This window comes from Populus alba, chromosome 19, assembly GCF_005239225.2.
Source record: "Populus alba chromosome 19, ASM523922v2, whole genome shotgun sequence".
Taxonomy (NCBI): Eukaryota; Viridiplantae; Streptophyta; class Magnoliopsida; order Malpighiales; family Salicaceae; genus Populus; species Populus alba.
Window position 1 is genome coordinate 13,239,705 of NC_133302.1, and position 19,795 is coordinate 13,259,499.

The 19,795-nt window shown below is 32.3% G+C and overlaps 1 protein-coding gene and 1 pseudogene across 4 annotated transcripts; both read left to right on the forward strand.

Annotated features, from left to right (window-relative positions):
- The first annotated feature begins 5,793 nt into the window (after window positions 1-5,793).
- Window positions 5,794-10,592, forward strand: LOC118038709 (uncharacterized; annotated as a pseudogene).
- A 1,957-nt stretch (window positions 10,593-12,549) lies between these two features.
- LOC118038715 (serine/arginine-rich splicing factor RSZ21) lies at window positions 12,550-19,244 on the forward strand. Of its 4 annotated transcripts, none has more exons than XR_004685808.2 (7): window positions 12,550-12,700; window positions 13,279-13,392; window positions 16,210-16,298; window positions 16,611-16,845; window positions 17,581-17,703; window positions 18,045-18,283; window positions 18,416-19,244. XR_004685808.2 is itself a non-coding variant. In XM_035045124.2 (6 exons), exons 2-6 carry the CDS (start codon window positions 13,304-13,306, stop codon window positions 18,049-18,051), a joined length of 543 nt encoding a protein of 180 aa, XP_034901015.1. In that variant the 5' UTR covers window positions 12,550-12,700; window positions 13,279-13,303; the 3' UTR covers window positions 18,052-18,379. The 4 variants fall into 4 exon arrangements, 2 of the variants coding, with proteins under 2 accessions (XP_034901015.1, XP_034901016.1); XR_004685809.2 differs by having other exon boundaries at window positions 18,555-19,244; XM_035045124.2 differs by lacking the exon at window positions 18,416-19,244 and having other exon boundaries at window positions 18,045-18,379.
- Window positions 19,245-19,795: the final 551 nt, after the last annotated feature.

The window sequence follows — 19,795 nt, forward strand, 5'->3', positions numbered from 1 at the left end:
ATGAGGAAGAATTTTTTTGGGTGCGAGGGGGGGCTAGTTATTTATAGATGGGGAGAGTTAGGATTAGGAAGAAGAAGGAGAAATGGGGGAGGAGAGGGTCGGCAAAGGGGCCATATATTAACTTTTTCCGACGGGTTTCATCCGTCGGTATATCCATTGGCTATTCTGACGGGAAAATAGACACGTCACCGCACGGACCTGCTTTTCAAATCCCTTGGTGATTCTGTCGGTATTGTTGACGGTGAACCGGTCACGTCACCCGTACGGGTCTACCATTTCAAATCCGTCGGTGAGTCCGTCAGTATTTTTGATGGTGAACCGGTCCCGTCACCCATACGGGTCACCCGTTTTGAATTCGTCGGTGATTCTGTTGGAAATATCACTCGCCAAAACCTCCACGTCAATGACCCGCCCTTTTTTTCTTAATTCCGAACTTTCCGTCCGTAATTCGGTCGGTAATTACCGATGGAATTACGGACAGAAAAAGTCCATCAGTAATTTCAACCTTAAATTATCGACAGAAAAAGTTCGTTGCTATTAAGCGAATTTCTGGTAGTGAATTGTATCTTTGGTGATACGAGGAAGTCTACAAGGACAAGACAACAACAGGGAGCAACAATATGTACACAAGCTCAAATTAGGTGCTCGAGTCCTTTTTTTTTAAAAAAAAAAAAAAGCCTTTGCATGTTTTCTTTGTTGAATTGTTGCTTATTTATTGTCTTATTATTGTAAAATCAATTGAAGAGAAGAATGAAATAAAAAGTAAAAGTGCAAGGTTGCACTTTGGTAGTCAAAGAAGAGTTTTAAAATTGAAAGGTTTGTTGGTATTCAAAATGAGTGGTTAAGAAAGCAATGTTTTGTTTTCATTGGAAAGCTTGAAAATAAATAGGAAAGAAAAAGAGAAAAGGAAAGTAATATTAGGGGTTAACTGACATAATTGATTAGTCTACCACAAGATGAGGACTAATGGCATTCATGGTTATTGATGACCTACATAATTTATTAGTTTGTCACTAAGTGGGGACTAATGACATTAGTGGTTATTGATGACCAACATAATTGATTAGTCTGCCATGAGGTGAGGACTAATGACATTAGTTGTTACTAGTGACTAACATAATGATTAATTTGATAAAATATGGATATTAATGGTACCAGTAATACCAAAATCAAGAATTTATTTGATTAGTCAGTCATGAGAGCAGAGACTTTTGAAAAAAAAAAACGGGTGAGTAAAAGGTAGCCATGTATAGGCTAAAATAGAGTGTAAATGGCGGTTGAGTATAGGCTTAAAAAGTGAATGGTAGCCATGGCTAAAATAAGGTTTGTTGTGGCAATATGTTCAGGCATGAAGTTGGGGATGTTTGGCAATGTGTTTAGGTGCAAAATGGTACATCACATGGTGGTTGATTTGATAACCCTAATGTGATGTGATCAATGGATATTAGGTGGTTCATTTGTAATGGACTTAGTGTTAGTTTTGATGAGTCATTTGCACGATGATTGATGAATATATGATATCCCAAATTCAAATGAGATGGGTGGCTTTTTGTTGAACCAAATGGGTTGTTAATTTGAGTAATTGAAAACCTAATATGATGCAATTATAGGTAGGTTTTGACAATTAATTTGAGGAAAGGATGGGTGTAGAATATATAAAAGGTCATCCAGATGGAATAGGGGACATGCGGAGACTGTATTGAATATCTTAGTAGGAAATAGTTCAATGACAATTGTTTGGTTAGTCGTATAGAAGGGATTCCAAAACTGTTATGATAGCAAAATAAACATGAGTTTATGATAGTTAAGATAAGGAAATATATATATATATACTGTTATGATAGTTCAAGTATATCAAAATGAGTAGTAGCTATTGTAGTTTCAAAATAGATGACATTAGGTTGTTAAACCCCAAATACAAGAGGAAAGAAGGGTTACGGTGATTGCCCTATGCTGACAGAGCGTGCATTTTAGTACGGAGAAAAGGCATACATGTAAAGTAATAAATAACCAAAGTATTGAGTGTACATGTTATGGTATGGTAAATCACACATATTTAAAGGGTAGTACAAGGAAAAAAATGTTAGGGTTGCAACTAGTATAAACCAAAATGGTTTATTATAAAATCTCAAAGGAATGTGCCTATGGTGACCTTGTGTACATGTTGTGTTTTCAGGTATATGAATTGACTTTTGAATGCTAAAAATAATTGAACATACAACATGGGTGTTGATGGTAGTTCACATGCGTGGACAAGATATCGATAATAACATAATAACATAAATGACAACCAAAGTAGAGAATTTGTATTAAAGAAAGAAAAGGATAATGACTAGAGTAAGGATTATAAAGATAGATGAGATATTTAAGTATGAAATGGACGAGTGAATGCTGATATACATAATGTATGTATGGTTCGATGTATGACATGGAATTCGACTAGTATTGTCTATAATGGTTATGTTTTAATTTCTATTAGATGTTTTTATGGGAAGTTTCTTATAAATATTGTATGTTTCAGGTTATTTTGTACCATCCCAGTAATTGATGATTTAAGCTTATCATTTGGCTGCTATTAAGTAGGAATATATATCATGATAGTTGTATGATTATGTACAATAAATAATAACGTTGAAATTAAATGATTTTGATCTGAAACTTGTAATAAACTGTTACCTATATTAATTACAAGTGATTATTATATTTAATAAATGTTTATATGTAAATAATTGTTAAGAATAATGATTGGTTGATTGAGAGGCCTGAGGCCGAACAATGAGTATGGATGATGTGTTGAGAAATTTGTAATTCCTTGAGTTTGATAAACATGTATTCTAAAAGAAGTGAAGAATTGTTTCGAAACCCAAACAGAGAAGACTTTACCAGAATTTCATTAGAATTCTAAATGCATCGAATGGACATAAATTTTATATGTGATGTGTTATAAAAAATAACACTATTTTTACTAAGATCAAGGCTCAAAATGCTGTACAAAATTATAGGTTGTTACAAAGATTACGGGGTGTTATATTAGTAATCTAGTGGTAGCTCATTCTAACTCAATAATACCATGCATGTTATGGCTAATCAACTTAATCATATTCAAAACGAACTACAATTAAATATATTTAGAACTTAATAGGCTCACATATTTGGAGGGAAATTCTTATGATATTTTATAGTAACAAGCATTCTAATAAGAATTTTTACAAGTACTAAACTCACCTTGCATGTCATATACCTAAACAAGAGGTAACATAACAACCTTAGCCTAATTTGGACAAGATTGCTCATGAGGTAACATCTACTTTACAAGTATATAGGTAGTTTTAAGCAAATCACATGACTCAACCATCTTATTTATAGCCAACTCAATCTATTTTCAAGTGGACTAGTAATAGAGGGTGAAATCGACTATTGATCATGAGATCATGATTTATAATGATGGTAAACAATCAAAATCAACATAGAAAATGAGTTTTTATTAGATTAACAAGTAAATATTATACTATAACAAGAATACATACATATGCATGTAAATATAAAAAGTGCAAATTATATTAGAATTTAGTGTGTTTGTTTTTAAGATAGTTTTTGTGGTTGTGGTTTAAAAAAAATAAGTTTTTAAAAAAATACGGTTAGCTGTGGTTAGTTGGATTTAGTTACGTGTTTGGTAAAAATTATAGTTGAAGTTTATATGTAGCAAAAAACATGTATAAAATATTTAGGGTAATTGTGTTTGAAATAGTGGTTGTAGTTGTTTTTTACTTAGAAATGCGTCGAAATAATATTTTTATTATTATTATTTAAGAATTATTTTTGATATCAGTGCATCAAAATAATCTGTAAACACCAAATAAATATTAATTTGAAGTATAGGAAAAAAATAAAAAGTTTTCAATTTTTTTTTAAAAGTGCTTTTGAAATACAAAAACAAATAGAATTTAAAGAATATTTTCAAAACTCAGTTAAAAAATATAAAAACCGTTGTACAAAAACTGCGTTTCAAACTTAATTTTTTAGTGGGTCTCGCAACATAAAACATAATTTTCTTTATTACCAAACATGTTACTGTGTTTATTTCACCGTTAACACAAAAGCTAGCAGAAAACAAAAGCAATTTTAAGATTATATGTTCCTTATCTACCATATATTATTTTTATAGGGTTAGGATTAGCTCTATCTCCATAATATTATAATTAAGCCATCCAAGTAGCCGGAAACAATGATCAACCTCGTATACAAGATTTATTATGCAATTTACTTACATCTTTATATTATATATTGCTTTCCTTTTCTTATCACAATATTTTTTTTTTTCTTTGCAACTTTATTTACTCATTTTACCTTTTATTTTATTTTTAGTTTTTGACATCACTCTTCTTGTATTTCTTAGGTTAAATTTAGATTAGAATTAGCGAGTTATTATCTGTTTTTAATCAAGATTAAAATTTTAATTATAGTTTCTTCTTCTTGAAATGAAGAAATGAAAAACAAATAGCCGCACCAATCAAACAGATTATCTGAGATCAACAATGTTATAAACAAACTACTTGATATTGCTTGAGGAGGTATGCTGGTATTCTGGCGTAGCTTTTTGTGGATGCTAGAGTTGTTTTTCTTCAAGTTATAATAAAAGTACGTAGTTAATGCATTAAAATTGACTCTAAGAATAGCGTAAAATCTTGAGCAGTTTAAATTTTAAATTCATAAAATCATGAGAAAATCAGGTGTCATGTGTTTCCGGGTAGAAGGCTATTATATGATTCGATTTCCATCAAGTAAATTTAAATATGAACCCTTGTAAATTCAATAATAATAAAAAAAGAAAATAGTCATGATTAATTAAGAATAGGAAATAGAGTGTTTGGTAACGTGGTTGTATTCGTATTTTTAAAAAATTTAATTTTTTTTTACTAAAAACTAATTTTTTATATGATTTAGATCATTTTAACGCGCTAATCTAAAAAAATTAAAAAAATATATTTAATATATTTCAGCATGAAAAACACTTTAAAAAACAACTACAATCACACTCCCAAACAGATTTCGAAGAACTAATCATATTTAATTGTACTACCATAATACTCTCTTTATATATTTAAAAAACCATTCAATTAATTGTTTAAGTTTTTTTTTTGTAAGATTTGCATGATAATATTTTGAATGTCCAAGTTTCTCTCACTTGTAAATAATTGTAATTAACTTTGTCTTATATTAATATTAATATAAATCTTGATGATATTCAAATAACATTACGATTGTAAAAGTAAAAAAAATGTAATTCCTCGTAATTGCAATATTTTTTAAACGAAAAATAGAATTATTCAAGAATTATAGAAAGTAACAAGAATATAAATATGCAATAATAACTATTGAATTTTTTTTAAAATATATAAAATATATTTTAGGAACAAAATGCATGCGGAAAGAGTTATATAATAAAGTTTATTGTAAAGCATTTCAAAGAAAAAAGAAAAATAAAAAGTTTATATGAATTATAGAAATTAACAAGAATAAAAACATGATAATAAAATCTTAATCTTTTTTTTTTTAAATTACAAAATATTCTAGGAAAATATATGTGGAAAAAATTATAGAATAAAAACAAAATTTCAAATGTATTGTTAGAATTGTATAGGAAAAGATAATAAGATACATAAACTTAAGAAGAAGAAAAACATGAAAACTGATGTAATAAAAATATCCACCTTGATTTATCTTTCAAAAACGAAATTATCCCGAAGACGTGGAGCGATATGATTGGAGAAAAATAGGCCTATCTATCCAGTAGGTCGAATACTGTAATGGAGCCATTAGTTTCCATTAGCGAAAGATAGAGAAAAGAGAGAAGAGAGAGAAGGATGATTCTGGTTTCACCGGATTGCTTGTCTACTTCTTCTTCATCGATGCTGTTTTCTCGCAATCCCATGCTCTCCTCTCATCTCTGCTTCACAATAAGAAGAAGGACGTTCCGAACGAAGACGAGTCGACGACTCTGTGTAGCGAGTAGTCTGATTACAAGCCCTGAGTCATTCGAAGTTGGGAGACTCATTGGCAGCTACGGCTTCATGAACATTACGAGGTGTGCATATGTATAGTTATACTCTTTTTTTTTCCTTAAGACAATTGATTAGTTCTAAATGGAATTGCATTTGTTTTCAGCTATTCGGCAGGAGGAATGGATTTTGAATATTCAGGCGGACAGCTGAAACTTCAAGATGTAGGAGAAGGCAGTGTGAAGATCAGGTGCGCCTTTATTTTATTTTATTTTATTTAATCACAAGTATAACTAAGGGTTTGCATGTTGCTCTGATTTGTAGTAACTATTATATATATTCATGGCAGTTATTTTTCAGGCTTTACGAAGGAAGAATAGCGCAGGGTTCACTTAGAGGCACTCCCGTTGTTTTCAAGGTGATTTTTCTTTAAATTCCAGCAAGTAAGTGAATCATATACCGAGTAATATATGCTTTCCGACTTAAATCAATTCACATCTTCTAATCTTTATTGTAATTCACTCGGTTGTGGTCAGGATCTTGCAGTGTATTATTATATTTTGCCAGGGGCTGAATATGTTATTCCCATTTCACGAGTTAATTAATGATTAAAGGAGAAGAGTGTAGCTAAATCTATATTTTCTTTTCTTTTCAAATTCTAATTTATTAAGGAATTTAACAACAAAATTTACTAAATGTCCCCCTAAATCAAGAGCAATTGAAAATTATAGCGACTGTGCCATCTTCAATTTGACATTTCTCTCTTCCCAGTTATCTTTGATCTTCCTTTTCCTCCTTGTGGAACTTGAATGGATGTTGTTGACCCGTCACATTGCAAAGTTTTTTTTCTTTTTTCTTTTTTTCTTTTCACACCGAGATTGCTGGTTATGAAGGTATATCCTGGACAGCGAGCTGGTGGCATAGAAGCTGATATGATGGCTGCAAATGAGCTCAATGCCCATGCTGCACTTCAGGTTGGACATTGAAGGCTTTTCAAATATTAGTGACATGTTATTTCTTTTTTATATACCATGGAAGGTCTTTTCATGTCCATCTTTCACAGAGCAGTTCAAAAGGTGCATGTCAGAATCTCCTGATGCTTGTTGGAGGATTTGAGACAAAAACTGGAGAACAGGTTTGTTATACCAGGTCAAATAAGGAAAACTAGTCATAGTTGTTTCGGGCATTTTCTTATATGATCAAAAATTGATGAAATTAATGTATACAGTGGCTTGCTTTTCGTAATGGTGGGAAATATAGTGCAGCAGACTATGCAAAATTTACTAGTGAAAAAATTTCAAAAAAGCATTTCGACCAAGGAAACCTCCTGGAATCATTTTGAACAAGAACAAAAAATAAAGCGCAGAAGATATTTTGTTATCAAGCTACTTCAGGGGGCTATTACTGGTCTAGCCTACATGCATTACCATGACAGATTGCACCAGAGTCTTGGACCATCTTCTGTTGTTCTCAAGTATGATCATAGATTTTCATGTTTCCTGTTATAACTGTTACTGTCATATTTGTCTGCTTACTGATATTTTTACACAATGTTTTACTTGAATAATGGCAGCACTATAGCGGAGAGAGAGGCTCCTTATTTAGTTCCACGACTTCGAGATCTAGCCTTTTCTGTTGATATGAGGTGCTATTAAAATTCCTTTTCTTGCAATTACTTCTCAGCAGGCTTTTTTTTTCAACTTACAAATGTTATCTGTAGACAAAACTCACCGTCCTTGACATTTAGAAACAGATCATATAAGTGATTCCTCTACATGCAACAACAATGTGGGCAAGCTCTTTGAAACAAACGTGGTTTAGTGAACCACAACTGAATGAATTCAAACATGTCAAAAAAAAAAAAACAGAGAGAGAGAGAGAGACAAAGAGAGAAGGAATTAATCGCAGTTGCTATGTTCTTTCTTCTGTGATTGTAAATCTTGTGTAAGCTGTAACACGTATACGTGTTGACCTGTATGATAGCATGTAGCACATTGGTTCCTTTTATTTTAGTAACATGGATACGCTCAATTTCTCACCCATTTTTCACCACTATAATATTTTGTGATTAGTGAGAATGTAACGAGCTAATCATTTAAATCTAGTGCTTCGTGAAGGAAGGAATTTAACAGTCAACTGATAATCAACCAGTTGTTCCGTCGCACTCAGATTCCTTATTATTAATATTATTATTAACATGGATGCATACTGGCCTTCAGACAATCTATCTGCAGACTCTTGCAGAAAGGGATGGAGTTAACCATCAATCTCCATCATACAATATCCCCAATCCAATGAGGATCTGGTTTTCCCCAACTGTCTCCCAGATGTTTACCCAGATGGCAAACCGAGTTACAGAGGTGTTAAAGGTTTTCTTACTTCCAGGAATAGAAATTCGCAAAAAAACATTTAGGGATTTTCTGGTGAATTGAAGGCAGACCAAAAGATGTACACTTAAGAGAGAAGGGACTTAATACAAATGATGTACACTTAAGAGAGAAGGGACTTAATACCATTGTAGATTCTTGTATGTGCCATCCATGAATCTTAATGCTTATAAGGAGATCCCTTACTTGTGACTGTAAGAGGCTTCTTGATATTGCAGTATAGTTTCACAGGTTTGAACACATTTGCGCATTTTCACTTCCAAACATGACTTATCAGGATTTCAAATTTAGAAGATGGCCTCGGGACATTATCAGAAGGACTTTGGAGAAGGGCAATTGCTGCTGGAGCCTCCACACCTATGGAAAAACGAGCATTTGGAATTGCAGATGACATGTACTGTTTCAGAACTTGATGGTTCTATCATTAGTTTTTTCAGCTCCTTTGACCAATTTCTTTTCTGGTCCTACATAGATATGAAGCTGGTCTTCTTCTTGCATACTTGGCTTTTGTTCCATTTTGTGAAGCAGGCATTGTGGATACTCTTTCTTTGCAAGTAAGCAGAAATATGACTGCCTCTGATTAATTATTATATCATTTGTAGGCAGGCATTTCTCTTCATCTACGTGATATAAGCAAGTCCAGAGCACCCGAAATCCTGAGCACATAATGCCTTTATACACCTTCATATTCTTCAGAATGTGTTTTCCTGACTCTAATAATTTATGCATGAACTTGCAGAGGCTTTTAGAAAACACTTTCCGACTTGATGTTGAAGCTATGAGAGAGTAAGATGATTTATGTACCTTATTTTGACTTGCTTAAAGTCCATTAGCCAGTGCATGCATAAGATGAATTTGAGATTGTAGGAGTTTAAAAGGTAAGAATCAGATACATTTATAAGCTGAGCTTGACTTGAGGAGTTATGTTATGGTCTTATGCATCAAAACTTGGCTGCTTCTTATCTAGTTGAGTCCTTGCGTAGATCATGATGCAGATGATACTTGAACATTTGTAGATTCAACAAGAGCTACAGACACATTTTAGCAGATTCTTTCTTAGTGGGGATCTATCTTCTACACTATGATTTTTCAAATATAGGATGAAATCCAAGTGAAAAAGTAGTTTGTATGCCAAAGGGAACAACAAATAATTCTCAGTTTGACTCTGAGCAGAACCTCAAAGGCTCTGCTACCCGTAGAACACGATGAAGATAAAATGCAAAGCAAAAACAAAACTCTACATTATATCCAAAATTCAGGAAGTTAACTTGTGTGTTTTTCACACGTACTTGAATACTTAGATTCCTGAAGCTGGTTGTTTGTTTAAACGCTTTTTAAACACTAGTTTTCTACTCGTGCTTTGCAGTGTATTATTTAACTATGCACTGCATATTTTTCTGTAATATTTAATTGATTGTTTAAATTTTAATAAAAGAACAAATTTAAATGTCGATTGAATTAATTTCTCCTGTGATATTCAAGATTGAAACAGTATTATTTAAATTTAATAGTTTGATTATGTTTTTGGCATATCAAACCCAAGGACAATAACAATTATATGGCCAAGAAATAGACAGTTTCCAATAGATTAGGAACTAAGCTCAAGCTTGTCATGGATCTTGAGGTGTCCAAATGCTAACACACTTGGTTTTTCCTCCTCTGTCTTTGCCCTTTCTGGCACACAGATATTGTTTAGCAGATGATCGTTTGGAAGAAGCCGTGAAGTTTCTGGATCTTGGTGACCGGGCTGGATGGCAATTACTTCAGGTTGAATCAGAGTTTAAAATAAACTACTTTAGTCTTCTATGGTTAATTATGATTTTCTTTTTTTATATGTACAAGCGCTATAATTTAAGATTGTTTTTTTTTTTAAAAGAAAATAAATCTATAATGCCTAACATTTGGTCTGCAACAATTCTGTCTCTTTCCGGTGTGCAGGCAATGCTAAATCCAGACTTCCGGAAGAGACCAATCGCAGAAGCTGTGCTTAAGCATCGATTCATGATCGGAGCTGTTGTTTGAGTGGCGTAGAGCAAGTGAAGTGTACATGATTGTAATTATCAAAAGCAACAATAATAGCTGATTAAAAAAAAATTAGCATTTGCGTCCTCTTCATGACAGTATTTCTGCTTTTCCTTTGAAAAGAGTGATGATGTCTCAGTGTTTTAAAAATAGTTTTTAAAAAAATTAAATATTTTTTATTTTTATATTTTAAATTAATATTTTTTAGTTTTTTTCATATCAAAAATCATTTTAATATGTGATATTAAAAATTATTTTTTAAAAATAAAAAATATTATTTTGATAATTTTTAAATAAAAAATATTTTAAAAAATAATTATAATTATACTTTTAAACGAGTTGTATTGGTAAATGGTAATCAAAAGTGATTATATTTTATATATAAAAAATTAGCACCTTTACAAATAAATGATAAATTAGTACTGCTAAGTCTCTTCGGAAAAATAACATTTTTCATTAAATGTTTGCGGCTTAAAATTATGATTTTTTTTAAAAAAAAATATTGATATTTTAAAAGAAATTGTTAAAATAGACCGTTATAATTTTTAAAACGAATAAAGGAAAGAAAGAGAGAAAGGAAAAGTAATAAATCACTTGGTTTTTTTTTAGCTCATTCCTTTATTTTACTGGATTTGACTTGTCTTGGTGAGATTTTTTATAGTATTCTATTCATTTATTTCTCTTCTTCTCTACTCTTTCATTCTTGAAACATATGCTATCTTATTTTAATATTTTCCTAATAATGTCCTTCAGAGCCGTAATCTTTTTTAAAAGTCAGTTTCTTACGTGTTACTTTTAACAAATTGTGCGTCTTTCTTTTAAAAAAGAAAAAAATTACTAGTGCTAATTTGTCAATATTTTTTAAACTATGTTATATAAAAAAATACTTATAAAGACTTGTGATTTTATTTTTATTATTATTTTAGATTAACATGATTATCTAAACCATCTTCTGAACATTTCGACTAATCACACAAACTTTAAAATTAACGATTATATAAATTTATAGTGACTCTGAGGTTAGTGGGACTTGAACCGATAACTTACAAGGAATAAAGCCTGATTAGTTAAGCTATACCATCTTAATTAAAAATAAAAATGAAATTATTATTTATTATTATTAATTTCTTCACTTACCTCTAACAATCAATCCCAATGATTTTGTGTTGGAAAGATAACAACTTTTATCTCATCAGGGGTGGAGGTTAGAGTACCTGCAACTGTATGATAACTGGGATGTTTGTTTGGTATGGAGTAAAATTCTAAAAACAAAAAAATTTAATTATAAATATATATTAAATTAATATTTTTTAGTTTTTTTTTCATATTAGAATATTAAAATCATTAAAAAAACATCTAAAATAATATTTAACTTTTTTAAAAATAAAAAATAATTTTAAAAAAACATGTTGTAACCAAAAAATAAACACTCGATTCAAGATCCATACAAGGAAATGCAAAATCTTCCTGTTTCACGTAGTGTTTTCAAATTGTTATCTAACGCATCTCTCAATGATGGGCTTGATCAGCCGGCATTTATACTAAAAATTTCACAGAAGTTTTCTAGGGAATGTTTTCGGATGAAATTTTACTTATAAAAATAATTAAATTAAAATTAAAATTTTATAAAGTATAAAAAATAAAATTAAAATCAAACCAAAATTAATTCAAAAACAACCAGTTTTGATACGATTCGGTTACTTTATATTAAAAATTAAAACTCAACCGACCGGTTTTGATTCTATGAGTTCCAGTTTGGTTTTAAATGTGATGCAGTTTGGTTATTTTATATTAAAAATATAAATTATATTGTTTTTTAAGGTTTTTTTTTATTTTTTAATGGGCTTGATTTCCATTTGGTTTAGTTTTTTTCGGTTTAGTTTTTTTTTTTTTTTGGTTTAATTTTTTTATTTCAAGTTTGTAAAACTGAAATTAAATTGACCGAATATTTATTTTAATGTTTTAATAAATTTAATTAGTTTTTTTTTTATTTTCTGAACTTAATAGGTTTTTAAAAGTTTGACCCTAAAGTTGCCTCAAAGCCTCAGTCCTCGAGAACAATGCCTGTCATGGGAAATGCAAATGTGCAAAACAAGACAGTAAATAATCAGGTCTAAACTGGCCTAAGGCAAAAGAGCCAATACAGACATGCTGGCCTCAAGCCCATTACAAATATAAGTCTACTTACTGCTAAAAGATTCTTACGAATTTCTCCTCTATCTAGTCTCTAGCACGTTCTTGCTTTCAACATAGTAATAATCAGAATCCAAAGCTGCCTGCAGAATCAAGCAGGTAATCCCTTTTATTATGTTTTTCAACATTAGATTTCATTTGGGTCTTTCTTAAATCTCACTGGAACGTAACTTTGTATGACTATTTTGCTGTATCAATAGTTTTTTTTTTCTTCTCTTTTCATATGAATCAAGATTCTATGAAGAACTATGGTTATAATCGAGTTTAAAGAGAATTATATGTGTTGGTTTGTTTCTTTCTGTGGGAATTGCAAGTTTGATATGACAATAACTCATAACATGACTTGGTCCCTCCTCCCCCTCTCAATTTGGGAATTATGAGTTACGAAGATTTGGACTGCCATGATTTCAGCATGGAACACAGCATAAAATCGTATAATTACAAAATGATAAGTGCTGTTGCCACCACGTGGCTTATAAATCCATAAAAGAGATCTTCCAAAGAAGAACCCATTTATGTATTAAAATCCACGCTGCTTTGGATTCCAACGTTTTCCTGTTGGTATAAAACAAGTGATTTTTCGGTTAGTTGCTCAAATGATCATAGATAAACAACTTGGAATTTCTTTTTGAGCTACAATTTGCTATTTAACCACAAATGTGCTTGTTGTTCTTTAGATTGGTGCTTGTTTTGCTCACTATAATGTCTCGCGTTTATGTTGGGAATTTGGATCCGCGCGTCTCCGAGAGGGATCTCGAAGATGAATTCCGGATGTATGGTGTTCTTCGTAGGTAATTTCTTTGGCACCTTGCATTGTTTTGGCTGATTTGAGTGTTTTAGGCATGCTGGATATTTGTTGTTTCTTCCGTGTTAGCATTTACTTTTTCTCAGTATCTGAACATGCTAGTTGACTTTTGCAATTATTTTAAAATTCAGGAGTGCATTTGTGCATCATGAATCTGCATATGGATATGTAGCTACTAGTACTATCACAAGTTGCCAAGGCACTCTCTTGGGTACCTAAGCTGAGCAAGGGGCTACTTTGGTGCCTGAAATGCCTGATGGCAAGGTGTTTAAATCTTTAGGTGCTTGGACTCCCGCTTAGGTCATTTTTATTTTTATTTTTACATTACTACCCTTTTTTAAGCTTTATCTATCTTATCATGGAGAGTTTCAATTGTTAAATTCTGAGAGTTGGGCACTTTAGGATGATGAAAGTTGTCCTTAGAATTTTCAATGATCTTACCATTTGGAGAAAAAATAGAATTTTGAAGAGATGAATGGACTTTAAAGTTTTGGCTAGTATGTTAAGTGGGTTGCTAGCTGTTGACTCGTAAGGTTCTAGAATTTTCAAAGAAATATTTCTAGAAATTTAAATATCCTACTACCTATTCCAAAATTCATGTGTTTCTTTTTGTTAGTTAGGATTATTTTCCATGTAGCGTGCATGAACTCTAAATTGATGGATTAGTGGATAGTGGGAAGTTATGCATTAGTGGGCAAACAACTAGATCATGGAAGATGTAACCACCACGTGGAGTTATTGGAGTTAGTTTTCAAGTATGGGTCTGTAAAAGTTACAGTAAAGGAGGATAACAGTAGAATCTTATAGACTGTAGCTCTGGGACGTATAAGCAACTAGTAGGCTGTAGGGTTGCTTTATTGTCTTATTTGGTTCATGTCTGTGTGCAATCAAACTGTTCAAAGCAATTAATGCAAGGTTCCAATTCATGTACATATGTAATCTCATACTCTTATTTCCATATTGCTTTGTACTTAATGAATTAAAGTTTGCAGCCTCAGTTCCATTTGTTATTTGCCATTTCAATTACTGTTAAAAGTAGTTTAGAATTGCTTTGAATTGAATTAGCCCAGTTGTGAATAATAGAATTTTAGTTTAGAAAACTTTGCAACCTAAAGGCTGCACCGCTCTGACTCTGGTCAAGGGGAGGTCTATAGGAGTAATATTAGTCATCCTAATTTAGTAGTTTACAAACTGACAGTGGAAACTCTATTTGTACATGAATTATTAGAAAAGTGCTTATTTGGACTTGAAAAGATAGAAAGAATGGTAGCAAAACTTCTCTACAGGCTTCTACTGAATGTACATTTAACTTTAATTGACCAAAGTCCTCTCAGTTGAGGAAGGCACTTGGAACCTGGAAGGCACTTGGAACCCTCAACACTAGCTAATGTCATTAGGTACATAAAATATATATTTGAAAAGTGCTTATTTTTTTTGGACTTGAGAAGATAAAAAGAACAGTAACTAGATTGCTTTACTGGCTTCTACTCAACTTACATTCAACTTTAATTGACCAAATTCCTCTTTGTTGAGTCCGGCACTTAGAACCCACAACACTAGCTAATGTCATTAGGTGGGTTGTATGCTATTACTAGCTTGTACTATTTAACCTAACAGGAAACCATGCAACAGGGTGTTTGAAGTGTTCATGAAATCCTCTATTCTCTCTGCATCTCTCTTTTTGTGTTCCTTCTTGGCTTCCTTTTCTCTTCTCTTCATAGTTTTTCTCTGTGACAATTTCTTTCTTTAAATGATTGTTCATTCTTCCTTGATTCTTAATTTTTATCTTACATACTACCCTGTAAGAGCCAGTTGTAAAATGTCAACAAACTGGGTTCTTTAGATGAGAACATTTCCACATTAAACACGCAAATCCAGTCAGCCAATTTCTTAAAAGCATTTTACATCAGATCTATTAATGGAGTCATCCTAAGTTTTCAGTTGGTTTAATTTATAGTTTATTTAAGATGTTATTGATACTTGTATTAAATGCATGGTCATCAACAAATGACATGGACATCAATATTATTTTTATTTATACTAACCGTATCTATTGATTTTCATTGTTTGAGAACTTTTAAGATTTTAAGTCCTGCATTTAACTTGTGTTTGGATTGTATATAGCGATCTGAATAGTAGTTATGAGGTGTCATTTGGATTGTATATTATCTGAATAGAGGTCATGAGGTGTCATCTGTGTATCGCAAGAGTATGTGAGTGTATGGAACTGAATTTTGTATGCCTAGGGGAAGTATTTCACATGTACAGGGAAGTGTTAAGTATCCATACTTGATATGGCATGATATGGATACATGACAGGTTTGATAAATTCATGCTAGGATGTCATTTTAGGAGATTTGAACATGTAAAACTCTGCTGATACTTCAGATCCAGCATAAGACCATAAGTTGCTAACATGCATTTACAATATACTAATCAGTAAGTTCTATAGCATTTTTGTGTAATTCAATCTCCTTTTCTTTTTTTCAGTAGGTGCATGCTGATTTTTTCAAATTTTATAAACTAGACCAGGCATAAGTATTCTTTGCTGAAGATAATCTTTGCAAATTGCCATTTGGTTTTAAGTCAGTAATCATTTTTTTGTCATTGCTTGAGAAGGGCAAGGGTTGTTTTATTTTTTTGAACTAAAAAGGTGCTGATATGAAAACTCTGTAGAACAAAGGCCTAGGGACTGGTGGCAGGGGTGGACATTGGGATATGTCTTTGTGCATGTTTGTTGTTGCATTTTTCATCGATAACAAGATTTTTCCAATTCTAATTTTCTAAATAAAAATTCATGCAGTGTCTGGGTTGCTCGAAGGCCACCAGGATATGCATTTGTTGAGTTTGATGATCGCAGGGATGCTATAGATGCAATTCGCGCATTGGATGGTTTGTATATTTTTGTTTCCTGTCATTTGTTACGAATGCAGACCCTTTTTCTTTTATGAAAATTATACTTTATTATGATGTTTGCCATCTCTTGTTTAAAATGATTCCTGCTTTTTATTTATGATTTATATTTCTTATGCTATATGTTGGCTCTTCTTATGTTCAGTGTTGGCTGCTATAACTTCTATTATTTTCTGCTCATGTTTAGTGAACTTTATTACCGAACATGGAAATTAAATTGTTTTAGAACTATAGGGTTGCAAGCTGTATTATATTTTAGAGAGTTTGTTAAGATTCTGGCTCATTTTACAGGAAAGAATGGCTGGCGTGTGGAGCTTTCTCATAATTCTAAGGGTGGTGGAGGCCGTAGTGGCGATGGACATGGACGTGGTGGAGGTGAGGACTCAAAATGTTATGAGTGTGGTGAACCTGGTCATTTTGCACGAGAGTGTCGCCTGCGCATTGGCTCACGAGGCTTGGGAAGTAGTCGTCGTCGAAGCCCTAGTCCTCGCCGCCGTGGAAGTCCAAGTTATGGGTATGGGCGCAGGTGCGTCTAATGTGTTTACTCCTCTTTGGGGTTATATTTATTTTCTGGATGGAACACTTGTTAGAAATTTTCTGGTTTGCTCTCTTATTTTCCTTCTTTGTTTACATTTGCATAGTCACAAACACAATGCTTACAAGTCAAGTAATAGGCTTGAATTAGAAACATGATCTTGTGGGTTTTTTTTTTTTTTTTTTTTTCAATACAGAATAACCTTATGATTTTGCATGACGAAGAACAATGTTGAAGCATTATGAAATCAAAGCACTCTCTCTCTATTAATTGACTTTTATGTTTCCTTACGATGATTATATGGCCTGCCATATAATTTATAATCATATTCCATGGCGTGCTTCTTTTCCCCTACCATATATATTGGACCAAAACTGGTTCTGGGCGGGGCAACTACTATTTTCAAAAAGGAATGGAATTGGAAGGATAATTGCAACTGCTACTGGAAGCCTTGAAATTGCAGGATAAATTTTTCCAGATGAGAGGTGATAGAATCAATATTTTTATAACAGATGACTTTTGAGTCTCTGTTTGCTGCTTTAGCTATAATAAAGGAATCAAAATGAATATGCTGTGCAATTGGAGCTGGGCAACACCACTGACCAGTAATGAGATTCAATGCAATTTTTTATCCTGGGCTATGTTGTGTTTGCTGATTAGGAGAATATGCTCACAGTTGACAAGCTAGATTATTTACTGTTGCTATTTTTACTTTGTCTTTGGCAGGAGTTATAGCCCCCGTGGAAGAAGATCTCCAAGACGCCGGAGCCTTTCACCTCGCCGAGGTCGCAGCTATAGCAGGTCCCCTCCATATCATCATGGCCGCCGCGATTCACCTTATGCTATTGGGTATGTTGTGCTTATGCATATTTGGGAAAAATAATTTAGTTGTTATTCTGCTATATACTATCCAGCTAGTCTTATGGCACGGTGTTGTTGGGTCAATGATACTGTGAGCTGACACTTTGACTACTTGGAAAAACAAAAGAAAACAATTATCAGAGCATAACAAAATTCTGAAGTACAAATTCATCTGAGTGCTAGTTGGTCTGAACAGCTGAGTATTAGAACCATTGCACAACCTTCTCAAAAGAAATAATGTACATGTAATTTACAGAACAGCTGATTATTTATTTTCTTCAATGTTTAATAAGATGAGGACAGACTTATTTGCTTGTTTCTCCCTGCAGCGACTGAGGCTGGAAGCCAAACTGAGAACCAGCAGGCTATTGAAGAAAATAATCTGTTATACTTTAGTTCTAATAGGACCATTTGAGCATAGAAGGTTATGTTAAGTTATGTTCGTCTCATGACAATGAGGTTTGTTAGAAACTTGGTTTCGGGTGGCTTCATCGAAGTGTTTCAACTGCAAAACAGGTGCTTGGACACTGTTTTATGTCGGCTTGCTGTCTACAGCTTACTGAAATATGTAGGTCTCTTCCATACTTTTAAAGCTTAAACTGCAACCTTTTTGTTCCTAAGTTTAATATTGACTATTCATGTTATAATTATTATGTTTGATGTAGTTGTTTCTAAAAGATTTATATGTTTTGTTTTTGAGGTGTGGTTTTCGGCCAAAACGGCATCCTTTCGCCACTTAACTGCATCATAGTGCACGGTTTTCTCCATCTCTGCTTCTCTGCACGTTATCTACTCGTCATTCTACATGTTTTTCAGCCTCGATCATGTCGAAATTGCAGTGTTCAGAAACTTGGTTGTCTGCGACACCTTTTAGTGCATCCTTCTGCAACAAAGATTGTGTTCCATTTGCCACGTTTAAAATTACCACGTTTGAAATTTCTGCTAACTGCAAGGGGAAGCTGTTTGTACTGTTGTCCCCATCCTTGATTCTCTGTGATTTATCATTTCCCACTGCTGCTTCTTCGAGTAGTGTTGAAACTACATTTTATCTGGAAAACATGGTCGCACACAACCTCTGCTGACATGATATGCAGCATTAAAGCATCTGATGTAGTTCAGTTTCTACTTTTTTCTCTGGTGGGTTCAAGTAAGTTGCTCTTTGGATCCTAGATTTCCATGTACAGGTGAGTGGCTTCAGGTTATTGTTTGCAGTAATCTCAGTTATGCATAATAATGCGACTTTGCACCATCCCCGGAAGTTCTTGTGCCTTTGCTGCGGTTAGAAATGCAAACTTGAATTCCTGTAGATGCAAATAGTCCTCTTTGAATCAGCATCAGAACATACAAGTGTTTCATCCTCGCCAATGCTCTGATTGTTGTCCACTTTGCGTAGCCAGGAGAAATCTCTCTTTATGTTTTTTACAAGCATGGTAGGAATCCCCTAGAACCGTGCTTTTCTTTAATTGACTGTTTGGAATTTTGGAATTGAATTCTCTTCCAAGGATAAGTTAATTTTTATGTTTGGAATACTTTTTTTTTTTTAGAATTCCAAATGGAATTTAAATTATAAAAAATAGCAAAAATAAATTAGAAGGAAGATGCTCTAATTTATGAACAATAATTTTAAATAAAAAAAAATACTATTATAAAAGTATCTTTTTTTCGCATTGTGTTTTTGGAAATGTTTTTAAAAAAATTAATTTTTTTAAAAATTAATATATTTTTTATGTTTTCATATTATTATTTTGTTGAGTTAATATTAAAAATAATTTTTAAAAAATAAAAAAATATTATTTTAATAATTTATGATAATAATTTTAAATAAAAAAAATACTATTACTTTTTGAAACGTGTTTAGTAGATATTTTTTTTTGTAACGTTTTTTATGTTTTCAGATATTTGGATGAAAAAAAAATAAAAAATATTATTTTAAATATTTTAAATAAAAATCATTTCTAATAAAAAACCTTTATTTGTACCCATAGTACAATACAAATTTTATTTTTCTACTTTTGGCGGACACATAATTAGATCTTAGACCCGGATATTTTTCTACTGAATGTTATATAATAAAATGACA

Excerpts from the sequence above, each read along its gene's own strand:
- LOC118038715 (XM_035045124.2), top strand. The coding sequence starts at position 13,304 with ATGTCTCGCGTTTATGTTGGGAATTTGGATCCGCGCGTCTCCGAGAGG. Across the intron at positions 13,393-16,209 it reads ATGTATGGTGTTCTTCGTAG|TGTCTGGGTTGCTCGAAGGC; the intron begins GTAATTTCTTTG and ends AAATTCATGCAG. Across the intron at positions 16,846-17,580 it reads AGTTATGGGTATGGGCGCAG|GAGTTATAGCCCCCGTGGAA; the intron begins GTGCGTCTAATG and ends TGTCTTTGGCAG.